Source organism: Lactuca saligna, chromosome 1 (assembly GCF_052625555.1).
Source record: "Lactuca saligna cultivar CGN05327 chromosome 1, ASM5262555v1, whole genome shotgun sequence".
Taxonomy (NCBI): domain Eukaryota; kingdom Viridiplantae; phylum Streptophyta; class Magnoliopsida; order Asterales; family Asteraceae; genus Lactuca; species Lactuca saligna.
Window position 1 is genome coordinate 48,945,144 of NC_136417.1, and position 22,489 is coordinate 48,967,632.

The window sequence follows — 22,489 nt, forward strand, 5'->3', positions numbered from 1 at the left end:
CTTCCGTCTCATGTAAACCTCAATTACTCAACCTTTGTTGATATTAAAATCACCAACATTATTCATCATGTTTATGAACAAACTAAGCATATTATTATACTACGTACAACGTATCGAAGATAATATGGTTTGGTTTATGAGTAGTTTGGGTGACCAACACAAAACATAATAATTTGTACCATTTATCTGTTGGATTTGGTACTTGACCCGATTGTAGCATGGTTATTTTGGATTGTCTTCATCAGTGTAATTTGATATGATGGACTTTTTAGAATAAAGGTTATTTGTGATTTATTAATATATTATAAATATAATATATTAATTGAGAAATCATATTATTTAATTAGTATTTGTCAAAAATTAGTTTGAAATTAATTTTGTGATCAGAAGAGACTAATTAAATATGTAGGGATTGATTGTGTAAATTAATCATTCTTATAATGTGGGCTAATGATACATAGTTATTTAGGATGGGCTAAACCATTGAGATAATCCATGGATAGTCCATGGAGGTTAAACCATGAGGCCTAAGTATATGAAAGGTCATTAGTGTTTACAAAGTGTAACCCTAGCATTTGTCACATTATAAATACTCACCCCTAGTGCTGAAATCAGCCACCACATTCATTCTAAGAGAGTGAAGTTGATTTTGTGCTAAGTAACATATTATCTCAAGCCTCCTCTTGCATTTGGTGTTTGTGAACCATTAGAGGCATCACACTTGGGGTGCACAAGCTTTCAAAGGTCAATAATAGGCATGAGCAAAAGGACCGAACCCGTCGGAACCGGCCCAACTCGGGAACCAGCTTCGGCCAAAATCAAGAAACCGATCCGACGGTTCTACGGGATCCGGTTCTAGGTCCGGTTTTTGTCGGGTTTTCGATTTTGGAACCGGTCTAATGATCATCTTTCTATCCCACATCATCCTACATAACTTTTATTAAAAATTAAAACATGATAAAAATATACAACTAGTTATCATCTATTAATGATAATGTTTCATTAATAAATTAAAAAATTACAAGGCTAAATAATAATTAAAGGGATTTTCTAATATATGCCCTAAGGGCACATATAAGAAGTATTAATTAATGACAAATATTACTATAATTAAATATAAAATGCATTAATTATAAGGAATATTACCTTAATTAAATGTGACATTAGGGCACATATTTATCATTAATTAATACTTCTTATATGTGCTCTTAGGGCACATATTAGAAAATCCCATAATTAAATTATTTCACTAAAATTACATAAATAATATACGTTGTATTTATCAATCACTTTGCATTGCATAAACCACTTCTCTATTTATTAGAGAAAACTATTTGAAACTTCATACTTTTAAAAAAGAAAGAATTTCATATATACTCTTGCATTTGGTGTTTGTGAACCATTAGAGGCATCACACTTGGGGTGCACAAGCTTTCAAAGGTTAATAATAGGCATGAGCAAAAGGACCGAACCCGCCGGAACCGGCCCAACTCGGGAACCAGTTTCGGCCAAAATCAAGAAACCGATCCGACGGTTCGACGGGATCCGGTTCTAGGTCCGGTTTTTATCGGGTTTTCGATTTTGGAACCGGTCTAATGATCATCTTTCTATCCCACATCATCCCACATAACTTTTATTAAAAATTAAAACATGATAAAAATATACAACTAGTTATCATCTATTAATGATAATGTTTCATTAATAAATTAAAAAAAATTACAAGGCTAAATAATAATTAAATTATTTCACTAAAATTACATAAATAATATACATTGTATTTATGAATCACTTTGCATTGCATAAACCACTTCTCTATTTATTAGAGAAAACTATTTGAAACTTCATACTTTTAAAAAAAGAAAGAATTTCATATATACCCTTGTTAAGCTTTAAAATATTGTATTTATCCAACCTAAATTCTAAATATCATATATATCATTCTTTAACTTTTAAAATATCATATTTGCCTAATTTTATTTTTTAAACAATATTAATTAGTTTTTATATTTTATAATCATTTTAATTTACAAAAAAAGCTAAATGACCAGATTGCCCTTCAACTTTATAACCCTTTTTCCATACATTTGAATTTGATGAACTGAATTACGCCTAGCTATCTAACCCTTCTTCTTATCACCTAGAAGGAGATTGGCGCCTTCTGAAATTGGAACGACAACCATAGTTCGTTGCAGATCTCTGCTCATGACAATAGTCAATATCTTTAGGTTCTGTTTAATGTCTTGATTCAGTGGCCTCTAATTCTAATTTTCTAGGGTTTTCGTCTTCAAGTAATTTCTTGATTGGGATTTATTGAACAACTCCAAACTCAGGCTCGAGGGTGGTGTGTAGAAATTGGCAACTTGGTACCATCTGAGAACAACATGTCGCATGCAACTCTCGTCATTTAGTGTAACAAAACCCATTTATGATTCACCTATTAGCTTTTTTAGGATGTTAGTTTCCTTTTTCCAACCATTAGAATCCATGGCAATATGACATACATGATACATGTGATCATGTTCATTTAGATGTCATATGACGTGAAAAATCAAAATCAAATCATGATTTTAGAAGTTATCTAAAAATGTCACTTTTTATCAAGCATGAAGACACTCGGAGAACCACCATTCATATCTTCGATTACAATGGTTCTCCCTAGCCTCCTCTTCTCACCTTCATTCCATATATCTCCAAGTTCTCTCCACATCCAATCTCATCATTCCTAAACTTCATCATCATAACATCTTTGTAGTACTTATCCATTACAAAAACACCTAAAACAGTTCTTGATTCACATATCCATCCATTACCGAGAGCACACACAAGGATTTAATAAGTCTAAAGATTATTTAATCACAAATCAAAATCATTCTTCTTCTTTATCTAACAAGCTTTATATTACTCACCCAACACCTCATATCCTAATAAGTAAGAATTTTTAAAAGAACCTACTCCCAAACCCTTCCCTCTTCCCAAAAAAGACACCATCACCACCAGGAGTCACCACAGAACCTACAATCAAGCTTACTATGTCTTGGTCATAAAACTAATAACATTCCTGATGTCTAAACATTGGGTCAAAAGATAAGTAAAGGTCAATTTGGTACTACCTATTTATGCAATGAGATCACAAAATGGTTAGATATATACGCGTAAACTGATTTTGGTCAATCTTATGTAAGGCAAAAAGGTTTTAAATTAAGGGAAATTTGGTCAATTATATATATATATATATATATATATATATATATATATATATATATATATATATATATATATATAAAGATGATTTGAAAATATAAAAACTGATTAAAAGAGTTAAAACAAATATAAAAATAAATTTTGGCAAATATGATATTTATTTGTTGGACAAATACGATATTTTAAAGCTTAATAAGAATATATATGAAATCGACTAAAATCCATTAATTTTGTCAAAAAATTATATATCTAAACCAAAGTTGAAAAAAGAACTAGAGGTTCATGATCCAAAATGCAACTGGCCTCATTTTTCAGGGACTAATCTTGTAACTTATAAGTCGACTAGCCGTGCCAGCAATGCAGCTTACACGGCTTTTCTGTAAGAATTTTCTCACCAGTGAATATTAACAAAATCCAGAGTAACGTACAACTTTCAATGCATTAGGTATAGTTCTATATAGCACAAATTTCTATATTTAGTATTTTAGCTCTGAAAGAGGAATTTCCATAAAACACCGGTTCGTAGGCCGATGAGCCAACGTGCTTTTTATAAACGCCTTCTCCAGTTTTCCGTTAACAATCAATAACCGTTAAAAAATCGATCACCGGCCACTGCCGGAGAGATGGGGAACGCACAGTCACCTGCCGCCGATCCTCGTTTCACCTCCGCTATCAGGTTTGCTATCATGTAATACTTGCATTTTTGTTTGTTTGAGTTACGACAAATCATTATTAAATCTTCTTCAAATTTACAGAGCTTTCTCTGAGAAGGAGCTTGGTGACCTAAAATCGTTGTTCGCATCTCTCGCTTCTCAGTCTCAAACAGAAGGAAAATACATCTCGCTCTCTGTATTGAAGGTATCGTTTATTATCTGTGTTGTTTGGTGGTTCGTTTTCTGGAATATCTCTATCCGATCAGAATTTATGAATTGATTTTTGTAATTTAGGCGTATTCTGGAATTAAAGGTCCTCTCGGTGATAGACTGTATGATTTAGTTACTCAGAATCGAAAAGATCAAAAACTAACATTTGAAGACCTTGTAATTGCTAAAGTAAGTTATCTTTCTGCACCATTGTCTATGTGATGGAATATTGTCAATTCTTTTGTTTCCTATTAATTGTACCTAATGTTATGTATCACAAACTACTAAACAGTAATTAGTATTTAAAACATTAGGTGATAAGCCTAGTAGTTAAAAAGAACTTCAGCACTTAATCAGTAGTTTCTCAATTCAACTTGTACTTACACATTGGTCTGTAATTCAGGGAACTTATGAAAAAGGAACTAGAGATGAGATTGACGAGTTTCTTTATCAACTTTGTGATGTTAATGGTGATGGCAATTTAGTGAGGTAAAAGGATTCAACTCTTATCACTTTCAATGTACTTAATATTAATAATTAAGCTTTTGATGTATATAGTTGGTTGCTTGTTTTCTTTCTTCTTCAACAATTCCTTCACATTTCTGCATTGACTTGCAGGTCTGACCTCGAAGCTGTAATAAGTGAAATACTTGAAACCATATCTTCTCATAAAACATCTGAACCCTCATCCATTAGTGTATTCCTTGATGCTGCCAACTTTACAGAGGACAATGAAGGAAGTCCTGAAAAAAGCATGTCTTTTGAGGATTTCAGAAACTGGAGTCACCTTGTTCCATCTGCCAGAAAATTTCTTACAAAATTGTTAAAGCCATCTTCTTCTGGTATTCATTCATCTTTCCATTATGCTGCATTGTTATTTGCTCTACATGTTTCAACTCATAAGATACAAAATATTTCCCACAGGTTCTCAAGTTCCTCAATTGATCCACCAAGACATTGATTCTAATATGCTGTTATTAAAAGAAGAATATGCTTGGCACATAGGAGGAGCTCTTTCACATCAAGAATTAGGCGAATGGAGAATTTTGTATCATAGTTCACTTAATGGACTAAGTTTCAACACATTCATGGGCAATATTTCGTGGGTAGCCTACTTCCTCCATTTTTTTTTGTCTTTTAAGCAATGTCATTTAGGTTTTTTGAGTTTTTATATTCATTACATATATCTATGCAGACATGCTGAAGGGCCAACTGTGTTAATTATCAAGGACAAGGAAGGTTATATATATGGAGGTTATGCTTCACAGCCTTGGGAGAGGCATGCTGACTTTTATGGGGACATGAAATCTTTTTTATTCCAATTATACCCTAAAGCATCTATCTATCGACCTACTGGTGCCAACAACAGTATACAATGGGTAAGTTAAGTTCTGTTTCTGTTTCTCTTTTTTTTTTTCTTTCTCTGAATGGACTGTTTGAATGTGAATGAATGACCATTTTACCCTTCTGTTTAGAGGTAATGTGGAATAACAATTATATAATAAGTTCATTGTCAATCGCATATTTGGAACAAAAAGAAAAACATACCATTGATATTAGGAACAAAAAAGGGTAGGTAGGTAAAAATGGCATAAAGTGATCCATTTCATTTAACCCTTTAAGACCTGCTATGTGCATTAGTAAAAAAGAAACACCTTTATATAATTGTCTTCATTAAGTAGAAACTAAACACCATATCAACAAAAAAAACTGACAGAAATAAATAAATTATTTTCAATTTCAATTTATCACAGCTATCAAATAAACAGTCCTTTGTTATTCCGTATTAGCTCTAACCAAAAGGGTAAAATGGTCATTCATTCAAATTCATACAACACATAATGAGAAAAAGAAAAAGAAACAATCCATTAAGTCAATAAAACACAGGATAATCTGACTGAAACTAAATGACCATTTTACCCTTACATTATTCATCAATTTTAACATGAGAGTTGGGAGGAAAAAAGAAAAGGAAAACAGGTATAGCTGTATACATTAAGTGCTTAGCCCATTAAGTCAAAACAAACAACCCCTTAGTTTTTGTCTTAATGTTATTATTACTCCATTTGTCACATTTTTTTACACATATTTTTGTTCATCTTGATACAGTGTGGTGTAAACTTCAGTTCAGATAGCATCCCAAATGGCATTGGTTTTGGGGGACGTGCAAATCATTTCAACTTATTTATTTCAGCAAACTTTGATAGTGGTCATACTTTCACTGGAGCAACATTCAACAATCCTTGTCTTTCAAAAAGCAACTTGATATACCCTGAAGTCATTGAATGTTGGGGAGTTGTACCAAAAGGATTTCAACAAGATAAACAAGAGGGCCTCAAAGGTAGTGTGCTTGAAAGATTTAAAGAAGATCGCAATATGCTTAATTTGGTTGGGTTAGCAAATTCAAGCAACTGATAAATGAAAAATGTAGAAGCTTATATTTTCCACCTTTTTTTATGGTGTGTTGTTTTGTGAAATAAGTTTACTGTATGATGGGATTGTATTGATGTTGATATGATGACTTGGTTTCACTTCAACCTTTGTTGGAATCGGATTGTTTTTGTCTTGGTTGCATTGTCTTACATTACATAACTTGATAAAAAGTGGATGAAACTTGCAATTTCGGGTAAAACACAGGGACCATTCTTGTAATTGACTCGTTGGATTATGATTTCATGACTAGAGTCTGATTCTTGGTTTTTTTTTTTTCTTGTAATCGATAGGTTGCCTTTGTAATTGATGAATGACTTGGTGCTAAGAAATATTCACAAAAGGTGACACTTCTTTTTTGAAGATCAACAAAAATATATGTCTAAAGTTTGGAACCAAATGTATTTCTTTTGCATGTTAATTTACTTAAGTGACGTCATGCTTGAAGACCGAAAAATGTAGTTTATTCAAATTATTATTAAAATGAATTATTTTCCTCTCAAACAATCAGGTTCAACAATGGCTGCAAATTCTTGCAGATAAGTGTGCATACAATACAAGGGAAAAGGAATACTTCTAACCTACCTACGGCTTAATAGGCGAGTTAAGGCGAGTTAAGACTTGTTTCTCTATTAAGTTGTTCTTTCTACATTAATAAATATATATATATATATATATATATATATATATATATATATATATATATATATATATCTTACTTGATAAGTCATGTCCACATCAAATCAAGTATCTTAAGTACAAAAGAACTAATATGTATACCGGGAAAATAGAAGTAGTAGGATTCATTCTCTTATTCATAATATAACAATAAATAAAAAATCTCAAATTTTTTTGCGAACAGATCACATTCAAAATAAATTTCCGATGTCATGAAGACAATAGACATTTTTTGATCAAGCAGGTATGTCACGTAAAATAATTGTTGTGCTTGGGAGGCTAATATGAAGGGATCACCTTTATGGCCTAATTTTTTTAGTTCAACTAGTGTGTACCCCAATTTATCTTTTTTTTTTTACCCCAATTCTATTGTCAACCCAGTCACGTGAAAATTGGAATTTGTTTAAAATGATAATCTAGTACCCCATATCTCTTGTAAAACACAATAATATGTGTTTTTGGCATATGTTACAACTTTTTTTACTGATGTGTGTGTCAATTGCAACAACACTAAGCCCACTGTTTTGGTAAACTTTATCTTCACGAGCTTTTGTACGAAAAGTATATTCATTAATAGCATATGCATCGTATTTAATAATGTTCTCATTGGGTCCATGAGAAATCCATCTCATTGTCTCTGTTATACTTTCTCTACAGACCCCAACTCTCTCTCTACCTGAATAGTAATTAGATTATGAATTTAAGATATAAAGAAATACATAACAAAGAACACAACATATATGAAAACAATATACCTCCTTTCGTAACCAATGACCAAATGTATTACTGTGCTCTTGCTCTAGCTGTGCCTTTCGTTTAGTAGGGTGTTGATGTTGCAAAAATTACATGTATCATCTGTCAATACATTTATGTTAATATTATAACAAAAAAACATACATGTAAAAAAACTTACTTGATATACCAGAGTACTTCATTTGTATTTTGCAATACAAAGAAATATGCTTTGCTGAATAGTTCTGCAGAGACTTCTACCGATTTAGCAGTTGATAGAGGAGTATCGTCCGTAATAGAACTACTATCTACATCTTTCTGAATTCCACATGTGTTATGATTGTCAGGTGGCATACCAACAATATCCATCTTTTTGAGGAATTCACTAAAAAACTCAATCGTCTCTTCTGCAACATTCTCTTCCGCAATGCATCCTTCTGGTCTATTTTTGTTTCGCACGTGCCCGTTAATAACCTTCATAAACCTTTCGAATGGGTACATCCATCTAAAGAATATTGGACCGCATAATTTTACTTCCCTAGTTAGATGAATGGTTAAATGAATCATCACATCAAAAAATGATGGTGGAAAGTGTTTCTCAAGAAGGCATAAGGTTAACATAACTCCTCTTGCAACTTATCGAGCTCATCCAGTTTGATTTCTTTGCTACATATTGTTTTGAAAAAGAAACAAAACCTTGTAATAGCAACTCTGGTGTAACATCGTAAAATTTAAGACAATTTTTCACATTTTAAAACACATTTTCCAAACACATTTATTAACAAAATCTCATTGTATCATATCTTCGTTTCATAAAATATTTCCCAAGATCAAAATACATAAAATCCCACGAGTGTGTACGAATCATGTCGGCGCCTTCCCGCGATCATCACTGGTACCTGAAACACATAACACATAACACTATAAGCATAAAGCTTAGTGAGTTCCCCAAAATACAATACATAACACATACTAGCCACTCGAGGCTATAACTCTGTGGGCCCTTAGGCCCTAACTCTGTGGACCCTCTGGTCCTAGCTCTATGAACCTTCCGGTTCTATCTCTGATATACTCTGATATACACATGGCATAAATTACATAGAAATAATGCAGTGCAACACAACACATAAGTAGCATACAATAACTCTGTCACATAACTCTAATTACCACTCAAGGTAAAGTATATTGAGAAGACTCACCTTAGATGTCTCGGTAAATCCCTGACTCGGTAGCAATATAGTCTAGCCTCCGCCTAATCACATAAAATAAGATACGCTCATAACTATAACTCTCGAGACTAGACCCAACCCTCATCCTCAGATAGGTAAAAGACCATTTTACCCCTCTCTTGACTCAAAGATCCTATTGTTGACCAATCCCTAAAAGTCCACAAAGTCAACGGTCAACTTTGACTTGACTCGTCGAGTGCACTTGGGCGACTCGGCGAGTCTACACGTGTCCACTAACTCTCTAGTCTCGCTTGGCATGTCGAGTCCATCCCCTTGCTCGACGAGTCACACCTGGCATGAATCGCGGGGCCACCCCGACTCAACTCGCCGAGTCTTAAGATCAACTCGGCGAGTTCCGCCTTGAACCCCAATCCTCTAATCCCTCTCTAACTCACTAAGTTATTCCCCCAACTCGACAAGTCTACTCACTGAATGATTTACTGGAAACCCTAGCCCTACTCGCCGAGTCTGCCCATGGACTCGGCGAGTTCATGCCATGCACAAACTCAATTGACCTCCTGAGGTCAGATCTGTTCCTTTGATCCGTAGATCTGACCTTCCCAAGTCTGATAAACATCTAAAGCTCGAATCTTGACACTCATGGGACGTCTAGAAGGTTTCACTTGGTGATTTAGCCCCCAAAATAACATCCTAAGCTCAACACCTTTATAGCTCAACATAAAGCAAGCTGAGATAAGCTCTTTAGACCACTATGGGACCAGATCCGAAGTCTCAAAGCGAATAGGGGCCATATTCTCACAATTTCTTCCATTAAAGGACATGAAAACTCTACATCTATGGATTCCTCCAACAAAACAGATAAAGGGGCGATATAGTACCTCAAAGATGAAGTCTTTAGCTCGAAATCCACATATGCACCACCTCCTTGGCCTCCTCTAATCTGGAAACACCTCCTTCTTGCAAGAATCAACCACAAAGATCAAGAAATGGCTCTTTTCCTCTCACAATCGCTCTAGCTCTTTTAGGGTTTCTCTCTAGGGTTTGGTAGCCGTAAATGACGACCCTAAGGGCCTTTAAATAGGTCCCAAACCCTGGAAATTAGGGTTTCATTAAATAGCGTGGACTCGCCGAGTCCAGTCATGAACCCGGATGAGAATCTGCGACCCTACTCGGCGAGTCCCTCCACAAAGTCGAAAAATAAAAGAATAAAATAATATATCTGGGAATCCGGATGTTACATCTGGTGGGTGGATGCATAATATATCGAATTGCTATGGGAAAAAATTGTTGCATGAGCATGTGATAGTCATGTGATTTAGTCCAAGCAACTTCCTATCCTTCAAACTCACCAAACTAGAAAAATTAGAACAATACCCTTGAGGAACCCTTAAGATGTATAAAGTCTCACAAAATTTGTCTTTCTCCTCTTTTGTCAATGTACAACCTGCTGCAGGAAATGTTGTGTTGTTCCCTTCTATCTTAGGATGCAGCTCTGGTTTTAAACCATAATGAACCAAATCCAATCGAGCTTTATAAGCATCTTTCGTCTTCCCGGGAACATTCAACACAGTTCCAATTAAACTCTCGTCCACATTCTTTTCGACATGCATAAAATCTATACAATATGAAATCAAATTGTCGCGCCAATACCTTAGCTGTCTATACCATATATTAAATTTCTTCAAGTATGTATTATTTTGCTGGCCCACATCTGAAGTACCCACTTCGTTTGATTTTCTCTTTTTTTTTTATTAATATTCCCACCTCTTCCAGTTTTAGATTGTTGGATTTCTACCTCCTTGCCCTTAGACACCTTTCCCCATTTATTAATTATAAATTTGAACCTGTTATATATTTCCTCCCCATTCATAGGTTCTGGAGAGGATGAGAACTCTTGTTGTCTATTGAATGCATTTTTTGTCTTCTGAACGGGTGATCATGCGGTAGAAATCGTCTATGACCAGCATAACTTTGCTTAATCGATTCAGGGAGTCTAATGCAATGTGTTTGTTCACCACACACAACACAACCTTGAAATCCGCTATAAATACAACCACTTAATGTACCTAGAGCAGGATAATCATTAATAGTCCATAACACAACTGCATATAGATTGAACTGCTCTTGTGCATGGCTTACTGATGATCCGGTCACATTCTTCACTGTCACCAACACATATACAAAGGAGATGATTTCCAAGAACTTTAAGTGATTCATGTTTGGAGCCATGAAAATGGTGTTTTGTTTTATAATTGTCTATGGGCATCCAATTCTCATTATATATAGACCATGAATAAGTTTAAAAATCAAGTAATAGGGCCAATGAAAGAAAAAAGAAATACTAGATACAATAAAAAAGTATTTTTAATTAGTAGTGGTTTTGGAAATTTTAGTTTGTATTACTTTTTCCGTAATTAATTAATTCGTTTTTTAATCTGTTGGTCATATGGTTTGATTGCAAGATTGAAAATATTTTAAGTTAATATGTGAAGATGATTAATGTGCTTTCCATGGTGTGTGAAGTGCTCGTTTGCAGGGTTTTGTGTATGATTCCTTTTCTGGAATTACTCCATATGAGGAGGTCTTCCATGATTGTTGCAGATGGAGAAACATTGCTTCTCAGAATTACCATCTCTCTTTCTCTAAAAAAAAATAATAATAAACAATTCAAATCAATTTAGCAGAGTTTGAATACTTCTTGGGGTCAAAATCCATAATGGAAACTGTAAAAGAGCACTTGAGGGATGTCAAGCACCACAAAACTTTATTATAGGCATTAAAAATAGAAACGTCCTTTTTGGGGTCAAAATCCATAATGGAAACTGTAAAACAGCCTAAAAATATTAATTCAAATATAGATAAGTGCTAGTGGAAGACTTCAAAGTCTTTACTACAATAGACTACATGGAATGTGGATGTAAACATCACGCCAATTTCTTTGATAGCATGCATCTGTTTTCTTTATAAATAGTATTAAAATTTCACAAATGAACGTATTGAATGGTTCATCGGTTTTTCTTAGAGTTGTGGAGTAGCATATGCACTCCATCGAATAAATTTCTTCCAAAAAAAACATGTATTTATACGGTTTAAGCATTGGTGGATCAATGTGACCTCTTTCTACGTGTACTAAAACTCAAGTCATTTTAACTTGTTACTCTAAGAGTGATCTAACAGTGTAACGTGCAGATTTTGCAATTTATCAATAAAAAAAAAAACCTTATCTAAAATATAAGAAAAAGTCTTTTTCGTGTTATGTTTAAGGCGAATTACAAAAAAGACATTGTTTTCCAACATTTTACCTTAAAAAAGTCATGGATTATTTTTTTTTTTCATGAAACTCCTATATTTTCCAACATTATGTGTTGATGTCAATAAATTATTAAATTTATGATGCACCATTTTTATACTGATATGTCGACTCCCTCCCCGGCTTCCTTTTTTTCTAATTAATAACGGGAAGAGGATCCTCTCTCCTCTATCATGCCCTTCATCGTTATAATGGTTAACTTGCTCTTTGTCACTCTTTATCTGCTTCATCATCCCTCTCTTAGTAAATGTACCATAATATAATGTTTATCATAGCATATTATCCAAAGGGCAAGCTTACAGGTATCTAAGCTTTCTTGAGTTCTTATTGAATAATAATCATATATAGGAATTGGTACATGTGTATGTGTGTAGACATCTCTGATGATGCATATTTCTTATTGAAAGTTGTGAATTAGTAGCTATTTCGTTTTGCTTTGTCTATTTATTTATGAGTTGGATTGGTAAAGTTATATCTGGTTTGAGTTTTTATTGTGTGTTGATGAGGATTAGAAAATTTTGAAGAAAGTGAGGACGAACACCACAATATGGGTATTTATAAAGTGAAAATTTAGAAGATTTTTCAGTGCATTGTTATCTAGTGATATGTTCAGCAACAAACTACGCTTTGTGAGTCATCTGTTCAATAATTTCTATCCAAGCCTGGTACGAGGATGACTTGTGCCTAGGGGTGCAATGAATTCTTTCCCGGTATGCCGCTCGGCGAGCTAGGATAAAATTATCAGACAAAACTGCACAAATGGTCCCTGTGGTATGTTGAAAATTGTCACTTTGGTCCAAAAAGTTTTGGACTAACACCACAAGTCCAAAGTTTTAATTTTTTGCGAGTTTGATCCAATTTACTTTAATAATTTTTGTAATGACAATTTTACCCTTCTTTTTTGTTTTTTTAGTTTATTTATTTATTTAAATATTTTCTTAATTAAAATAAAATTAAAAAAAGAAAATAATTCTCTCTCTCTCTCTCTCTCATCTAAATTTTTTCTGAAAATTGATTACCACCACCGGTAATGAACTCGAACACGTCATAAACTCAAGAACATCTTCCCCACCGCCATTGTTGGACCACTATCCATCACCACCACCGTTTTTCACCACCACAGTCCGCTGCTACTACCGTCCACTACCTCTATCTCCGACTAAATGTTTTCTACTTTTACAATCTAAAATGAAATTAGAGCTTTTAATGGCATTCCCGTGTTCAATGTATGATCGGGCAATGGATAAACATGTATGAACACAAGGCAGTAGAAGGAACGGAAGCGTCATTGCAAGGAGAGGAGAAATTGAACACCAACTTCAATTTTAGGGGGTTCGATCCTTGGTTCCTTGCTCGTCGTAGGCCTGGAAAAAGGACCACAGAAGGTATCAGTGATTGCAGATCGTAAGGAGGGAGAAGTCTCCGGGTCGACGAGAGCAAAGTGACGCAAGTGGGAAGAAGCAACGAGTGGCTGTGATTTCGGAGTTGTTGGGTTATGGATGAGTAAGGGGAAACACCCTCGTTGTTTTAGTGAATCGAAGAAGGGAATAAGAACAAGCAAGTTGTCGTCGAACTTGGTGGGTTCAGTGAGGGCTACTAAAGCATCTCTTGGTTGCTTGTTTCTACTCCAACTGAGGATCACGAGGGGGAGAAGGGAAGGAGCGATGAAACATCGGTGCAGGTGGGGAGACTCGTGGGTTGGTCGAATGCTCACAGGTCGTTTACTTCTTCTTCGTTTTTTTGATAAAAATTGATAGGGTTAAGCACGTGTTTGGGATCGATTCTTGACAGAAATTTATGAACGGAAATGATTTTTGGGGTTAATGTCTTACAGGGGATCCATGGGTGTTTCTTTGTTTTTCTTGATAGAAATCAATGGGTTTAAATCAATAACTTTAGGTTGGTATTTCTTTTTGCTTGATAGAAATCGATGGGTTTAACTCAAATTTTGGTGTTTGGGAATGTATGAAGTTTGAAGAACATCATCCGAGTTTCCAAGAAACAAGAGAGGGAAGAGTGAATCTTGGAAGTCTGGAACCCTTGATCGAGAGAGAGAGAGAGAGAGAGAGAGAGAGAGAGAGAGAGAGAGAGTTATTTTCTTTTAATTATCAAAATATTTAAATAAATAAATAATTATAAAAAAAACAAAAAAGAAGGGTAAAATCGTCATTAAAAAAATGTTAAAGTAAATTGGACCAAACTCGCAAGAAAATGAAAACTTTGGACCTGTGGTGCTTGTCCAAAACTTTTTGGACCATAGTGTCAATTTTCAGCAAAAAAACAGAGACCATTTGTGTAGTTTTGTCTCATTATAAACCAAAACTATCTTTGGAGCACGTTGTAAGAGTTTTTTGGTACGGTATTCCTTTTTATTTGACAACCACCGGATCCAACCAATCTGTCCCAAATAACCAACCCAAATCTAGTCCAACTTGTGCTTATTTATAACTTTTACCAAAGTTTTATTTTTATTACAATTCGGTTCTTTTATCTAGTTTGACCAAAAATCAGAATCTGCCAAATTTTTTACAAACTTTATCTTCATATGTTCTCTTATATTTTTACAACTTCGTTTTTATATTCTTGAATATTTTTTCACTAAAACATTTTTACATAAGTTTTACAAAGCTTTCACATATCCAACTCATGCTACTTGTTTTACAAAGCTTTCATATAAATCAACACCTCCATATCTCTTTATCCTATTCGACTCGTCACCATCTTCTTTGTTCCACACAGCCACAATTTGCTTACGGAGCATAACTGCAACCCTACCACCAGCTCTCCTCTCATGAAGGATTAACGGCAGAAGAATAGGATTAGTATATAGAGTATGAGGCTCCGATTGAGCATCCTTATGGATTGAAATTCGCAAAAGAGTAGAGACGGTGGAAGTGGAGTTACTGATAAGACTATAAGATGCTCATCGTTCTTGATGAAGTTCTGTCTACCGCCCACCAGGTATTCGATGAAATGCCTAGAGGGTTTCTTCTGTTTTGTACTTTTGTTATCATCGTTTTACCTATACTTCATGATTCTACAACCAAATTTCATATTAGTTTATTGGATGGATTCATTGATGTTTTAAATATTTGTTATCTCAATTCAGTAATTGTTCATTTTTTAATTCATATAGAATTGGTTATGATTGTAGTGATTAAAAACACGGTAAGTTACGGAAAATATCTGCACTTGAACACATGGTAAGAGGAAAGAAAAAAAAAAGAATCAAGTCAAATCACAGAGCACAAAGTAACGAATGTTATTTAATATTTAATAGTTTTTATAACTTGTAAATGTAATTAAGGCGAATCATTTTTTATCCTCTTTAATAAATTGAAGTTTTTTTTGTCACTTGTCAATATCTCATAAGTTTTGATACTTGTTCTTTTGTGTTAATTTTGAAATAAATATTATTCAATTGTTAATTTTTGGTTTGTTTTAATTTTTAATTAAAGTTATATACTTATATATGTAAAGTATTAAATATCATATATATGATATTAAATTGTAATAAATACGTTTTTTTTTAATTATTTTAAAGTTATACATTGAAAAATATTTCCTTTTTATACTTTAAGTTTAATTATTTTTTAAATCAACTCGTATAATATACGGGTCTCACACCTAGTTTTTCAACAACCAAAATGTCAAAAACATAAGATTTTTTTATACGTTAACTCCAATGATGAGTAAAAATATAAAAAATAAAAAAATTATTTTTCCTTTCCTTTTCTTACAACATGAGTATATTATATATAACTTTTCTTTTCCTTAATTTTAAAACTCAAGAACATGACGCGTTTGAAATCATTAAAGAAAATGGATAAAACATCTCAGCTGAATTTCTAGCAAGAAGTTTGAAAAGATTCTTAATTCGATTGAAATCAATTGAAATAGTTCGAGTAATAACATTGATTTATTGTTAAAAGAATTATTACACTTTATATTAACAATGACATTCACTTATTTTATTTGAAAATATATAATATACATGACTTTCATACTATCACAACCCCAACTCTAAGGTTGTGACAACTTACCAAGACCTTACATAAGAATTTATGATCATACCTCTATAAACTGTAAGATTAAACAATGGAACTGTTACTAAATGATACATCAAAAATCTTACAATCTACTTAAAGAAATCTAAATGAAACAAACACAATCTCAAACATAATATACACATACTACATGGTAAAGCAAACTGAAATCCCTTGAAGGTCTTCTACAACTTCTCGGTACCCTTTGAACTTTAAGCCGTGCCACCTCCTAAGATACGTGTGAAGTTAAGTTCATGATTTATTCTTTAATTTTTTTTAAGTTAAATATTTTAATAAGACTTTCTTTGCTAAAATGCATATTTGACTTGACATATAATTCAATTGAAGTTTTTGATAAATGACAAAAAAAAACAAGTAATAGTTGATAATACAAAGTTGAGATGTACGACAGTTAATCTCAAAAAGATCTTGTTATAATTCCTTTGATTTAAAAATATCAGTTTAAAAAATATAGTATCTTTGTACCTTAGTTTCTCCTCGTGTTACGAAGTGGACTTACCCATCTCTCATTCTTCTTTGTGAACCGATCACTATATTTTGCATGTAGAAAGTTTCCGATAACAATCCCAACAACCAACCCACTTCCAACTCCACAGAATACGATGATCCAATCAATTGCTTCACTCGGGAGGAGAGACTCAGACACATTGCTTGTTGGTGGAAGTCCATACACCTTTAAATGACCTTGACATTCCTTGGATAATGGTTGTCCACACAATCGGTGATTCCCTATGTAGGAGTTGTTATCAAATGTACCAAACTGTTTTCCTTTGGGTATGCGCCCCTCAAGACGGTTGAATGACACGTTGAAAATTTCAAGGAAGCCTAGTTGCACCAATCGTTGAGGAATTTCCCCAGATAGCTCATTTCGAGAGAGATCCAAAGCTTCAAGATTCTTTAGGTTCCCCAGAGATGGCAAGACACGTCCAGTAAAATGATTGTTGGAAAGATTTAGTGCTTGAAGCCCTTGAAGAGCTTGGAGTGATGCTGGGATTTCTCCTTCAAAATTGTTACAGGAGAGATCAATGGACATATCTATTGTTAAAATATGTTCGTACTCTGTTCTGACACCTTTGTGTATTAACGTCGCCGTGTATGGAAAATTTGAATATGTCGTTTTAGTGGATATCTCAGATCTCATAACAGAGGATACACCAAGATTGTTGGAGCTCATGGCACTCCAAGTTTGAAAGTAGTTTTGGTGCAACTGACCACTAAAATTGTTGTTAGAGAGGTCTATGATCCGCAACTTAGGGAAGTGTGAGGAACCTTGAATTGGACCATAAAGTTTGTTTGATCGCAAAACCAGAACTTGAATCTTGGCAAGAGTTCCCATCCAAGAAGGAAAGACGTCATGAAAAGAGTTATCTCCAAGAGAGAGAACCTCTAAATTGGTACAATTTGTCAATGATCTTGGCAGCTGACCTGTAAAGCTCAAATCAAGGTCTGCAACAGGCTTCCAGGCGTACAAGCATTCATCATTTTCCCGTGGAAGTTATTTCGTCTTAGATTAAAAAACATTAACGAATTGCTTAAGCTACCCAAACACGAAGGAAGTGTTCCGCTCATGTTGTTAGAAGACAAATCTAACATTCGAAGAGATTTCAAGCCACATATTGATGATGGTATTTCTCCTGTCAGGTTATTATGTGATATATCATAAAGAACTGTGGTTTGTGGTGGAATTGGTAGTTGTCCGGTGATGGAGTTGTGTGAAAGGTCAAAAAACTCTAACGTTTCCCGGCTGTTGTTCCAGATCCACACGGGTACCCGACCATCAATCTTGTTGTCGTTAAGAAGTAAGCCATGCAGTTTATTTTGGAAGCGCAAGAAGGAAGGAAATTCCTTCAAATTGCATGCAGAAAGTCCTAACGTATCCAATTCTGGTAAAGTGGTAATGGTATAGTTGTTGGTGGCTACTAATGATATTTTATTATGACCTAACCAGAGTGTTTGGAGTTTGTTGAGTCCTAGGAACATGTCGAGTTCTACCCTACCATTGAAATTGTTTCCACCAAGGTTAAGATACTCAAGATTTTTGAAGATTGAAAATGTGTTTGGAATTGGTCCTTCCATTTGATTCGTATCAAGATTCAAACTTGTTAGTTGGGTGAGGTTGAACAACCAGGATGGTATACGACGAATAAGAGAATTATTTTTCATTCCTATTACACTTAGTTTAGTTAGGTTGGCAAGAAAAAGAGGGATTTCACCTTTTACGTTCATATCAGTTAGATAGAGTTCACGAAGTGTAGTCAGCCTTCCAAGCCAATTGGGAAAGCGTCCTTTCTCAAATTTATTACCAGTAAGTTCCAAAACATCGAGTTTCAAAAGACTTCCAAATGAAGGAACTGAACCTGTGAAGTGATTTTCACCAAGACCCAAGAAAGTGAGTTGTGACAAGTTAGAGAGTGAACCTGGAATACGCCCCGAGAAAGAGCATTCACTAAGGGACAAGATTTTTAACTGCTTGAGGTGGCTTATGGATTCTGGTATAATCCCAAAGAAACGTGTGAGAGGTAGTATCACCTTTTCAAGTAAGCTGTTGTGATCCTGTGAGGTCAGTATTGTTTGCCAAATTAAGAACTTGCAACTTTGGTAGCTCAAATATGGCTGCGGGGAATTTATCTTTAAGGGAACACTCTCTTAGCTTGATTGATCTCAGAGAAGAAAAGTTGGCTAAGAAATGAGGTACAGAAGAACTGATGTCGACCCCCGAGAGATGGAGTTCTTCAAGTCCTGTTAAGTTTTGCACTAGCTTCTTCAGGCTAGGATTGTGAAGCTTTAGTGAATTCCTTGACAGGTCTAAAGAAGACAACTGAATCAACTGCGAGATTCCATTCGGGATTTGGCCACTAAACCCAGAATCAGAGAGATCGAGGCTTCTTAATTGCTTTAGACGAGCAATCTCAGATGGGATTTGAGAATCACCAAAGTTGTTCCCAGAAAGGTTGAGTCTCTGAAGATGAACAAGGTTGAAGAGGGTGCTGCTGGAGTTGATACGCCCACAAAGAGACCTCTCGCTCAGGTCAATGCCGATCACATGAACATAGTACTGATCATGGTCATGGCTGCATGCCACCCCCTCCCATGAACAACAATCAAAACTAGTGTTCCAAGAATGGAACACTTGAGAGCCATAAGCACCACAAGCAGCATCATGTTGATGAATTATGGTTTGTTTAAACTGAAACAAGGCTGAGAAAAAGGTTTATTAATTTGCTAATGGTCTCTAGACATACGAAGTTCATAATTATATTATAATATTATATAGACCATGACTCCATGAGTTAGTTTAACATTCAAGCATAACTAGATAAGTTGTCGACATGGTTGTCGGTAAGAGTGAAGGGGAACCAATAATAGGTATAGCTGAAAATCAACTAATATAGCCAAAGAAAGAAGACCTCTGAGATTTTAAAAAATAGAATAAATACAATGAAAAAAGATTATTAGTTTATTTGTAAAGTATTATTCAATTATTGAAGTATCTGTTTTAGTATTTTTTTTTTCTTCTTCTTAAATTTGACAGCTTGGAATGTTAAAGAACAATTGGTTATTCTTGTAGAGTTGTAGGGTTTTTAAATAATTTAGTATATATTGCTCTTACCTTGATTAGTTGGTATTTTATTTTGTTTTTTCTAACTATAATGTGATGGCATGATTGAAAAATAAATCATAAGTTAATTTGTGAAAAGCGGAAAAATAGGGGATGAAGGTCGACCCCTTTTTAACATTTCATCAAATGTCGTTTAAATAAAATATGGGATGTCACCATGACTATGGCATGTGGGTAAGGGTAAAGGGGAATCAATAAAATGTATTTTTGAAAAAAATCACTAATAGAGCCAATGAAAAAAAGACTTCGAAATTTAAAAAATATAGTAAATACGAGTGAAAAAAGATTTTTAGTGGGTATTGCATGCTATTCTTGGATCTTATTGATGATGTTGTGTTCTGTTTTAATGTTGTTTTCTCTTTGTTATTATTGGTAATTTGCACATGAATACATTACTAGAGGGCTAGATTTTTATTATTATCATCATCAATTAGCTTATTTCTATCGACCAATATCTATTTTTTGTAACACCCGGTTGGTCAATTTTCTTAGTTGGCAAGTTAGATAATACTATTCATAAAATTGAGTAAAGAAACTTTGTAGACGGAATTGTAGGCACTATCGCTTATTTTTCTTTCATTAAGTTATTTTTAATAATAATTCAGTCTGGTTTATGTCATCTTGTAGTCCATCCAATTATAGTGAGAAATGAAATTGGAATTGCTAGTCACATCCTCAAATCTAAACCTTATTATAGAAGACACATGAGCATGAAGATTCATTCTTCTTCTAATATAGTTCTTTCTCTTGGTGTATGACATCTATCAGTTCCGGTGAATACCATGTTCAGCCTCCCATATCTAAGTTCCATTTTGTAGGCAGACAAAAAAAATGGCCTCGTATCAAAGAAATCAATATACATGGCTATGTCTCATCTAAACATATATTTAAGTATACGAGATAAAAATAACATCATGCCACTAAGAGACCTAATGTTCTCTTTCTTACTACCATTTTAAAATTTATAATCGCTTAAATTCTCCTGAATAGTTGATTCCTATATATATTAAAAATTTGTATAAATACATTTGGACTCTCAAACGTTTTGGCTGAGTCGCATTAAACCATGCCATGCCAATCATGGTCGGCCCTAGGCATGTGTGCGGAGTGCAGTCACATGATATGTGTCTATTGAAATGGTAATAGCAAATATGGAAGACGGATGGATGGAAGTGAGGCGGCGTAACACGACAGCAGAAACCACATTCTTCGTCACCAACATACCAAATGACGCAACTAAATCAGAATTCAGGAAAATCTTTTCTCGGGAAGATTATCAGATATTTATTTCGGGAGGAACACAGGGAAGAACGGGAAAAACTACGGTTTCATACGATTCATCGGCGTATCCGACGTCAAAGCTTTGGAATTGCAACTGAACGGTGCTACATGCAGAAACAATAAAGTTGAGATTAACGTTGCAAGGCATGGCCGGAAAACACTTCCATTACCTTCTGGGAAAATAAACCAGAACCCAAGAAATGTCGAGCCCCTGGGAAAAAATACCGGTATCCATTGAGGTGGATTTACCGACCATAGAACATATGCTCAGGTCACTGGTCACTCCAAATCAAGGCAGCCCAATAATAACATTCACCAAACATCTGCTCCGATCTGCTTGCACACCGACGACGGCATGGACCGATGGCTCACTAAATCCACCCTCATTGGCGAAGCTAAATCCCTGGAACTCCTTGGTCATATGCCAACTCTCATCTCCGTCCACAGTGAACACCGCCCTTCAATCAAATACCTCGGTGGGATGCTTGCTCTAATCAGCTTTGATTCCACAGTTGCTGCAAGAGAATTCCAAGAAAATGAGGGGAACTGGAAAGATACATTCAAATGGATGAAGATGGGATCCACTGCAGTCACAAAATCCAAACGGATAATATGGATCAGGATAGTTGGACTCCCCATCCGACTATGGAATAACTCCAACTTCTCTGCTATTGTGGGGAAGTTCGGAAAAATAGTGGTGCCAATAGACCATATCACTAGTCGAGTTGACCTCTTTGTGGTGAAGTTAGCCATTCTCACAGACAAATTAACAAAATTCAATGAGGAGATTCAGGTGGAAGCTGATGGCCGATCTTTTCACGTTGGAATCGTTGAATACGAAGATGAACCATGGTTCCCGTTCAAGTTTGACAACGAAGAACATCCATATGAAGATCAGGTGTTGGATGATAAAACTGAAAACGAGTCTATGGTAAGTGAGTCAAATAATTGGAACTCCATTGAAGAAGATGAAGGTGTATCTGCAACTTGGATCAATGACATGGAGGAGGGGGAAATCATTCAGGATGGGAACCCTAACTCTCCAACATACCATACCGCAGAAAAGACTAATGAAGGCGGTGATGACCCAACAATGTCATGCACAGTGGTCGGAGATG

The 22,489-nt window shown here is 34.7% G+C and overlaps 1 protein-coding gene and 1 pseudogene across 1 annotated transcript; one reads left to right on the top strand and one right to left on the bottom strand.

Annotated features, from left to right (window-relative positions):
• The first annotated feature begins 3,728 nt into the window (after positions 1 to 3,728).
• Positions 3,729 to 6,601, top strand: LOC145035739 (TLD-domain containing nucleolar protein). Its single transcript, XM_078984244.1, has 8 exons — positions 3,729 to 3,877; positions 3,957 to 4,059; positions 4,149 to 4,253; positions 4,468 to 4,553; positions 4,683 to 4,906; positions 4,989 to 5,166; positions 5,260 to 5,443; positions 6,174 to 6,601. The coding sequence occupies exons 1-8, from the start codon at positions 3,825 to 3,827 to the stop codon at positions 6,477 to 6,479; spliced, it is 1,239 nt and encodes a 412-aa protein (XP_078840370.1). The 5' UTR covers positions 3,729 to 3,824; the 3' UTR covers positions 6,480 to 6,601.
• Positions 6,602 to 16,937: 10,336 nt separating this feature from the next.
• LOC145006064 (receptor-like protein 6) lies at positions 16,938 to 20,901 on the bottom strand (annotated as a pseudogene).
• Positions 20,902 to 22,489: the final 1,588 nt, after the last annotated feature.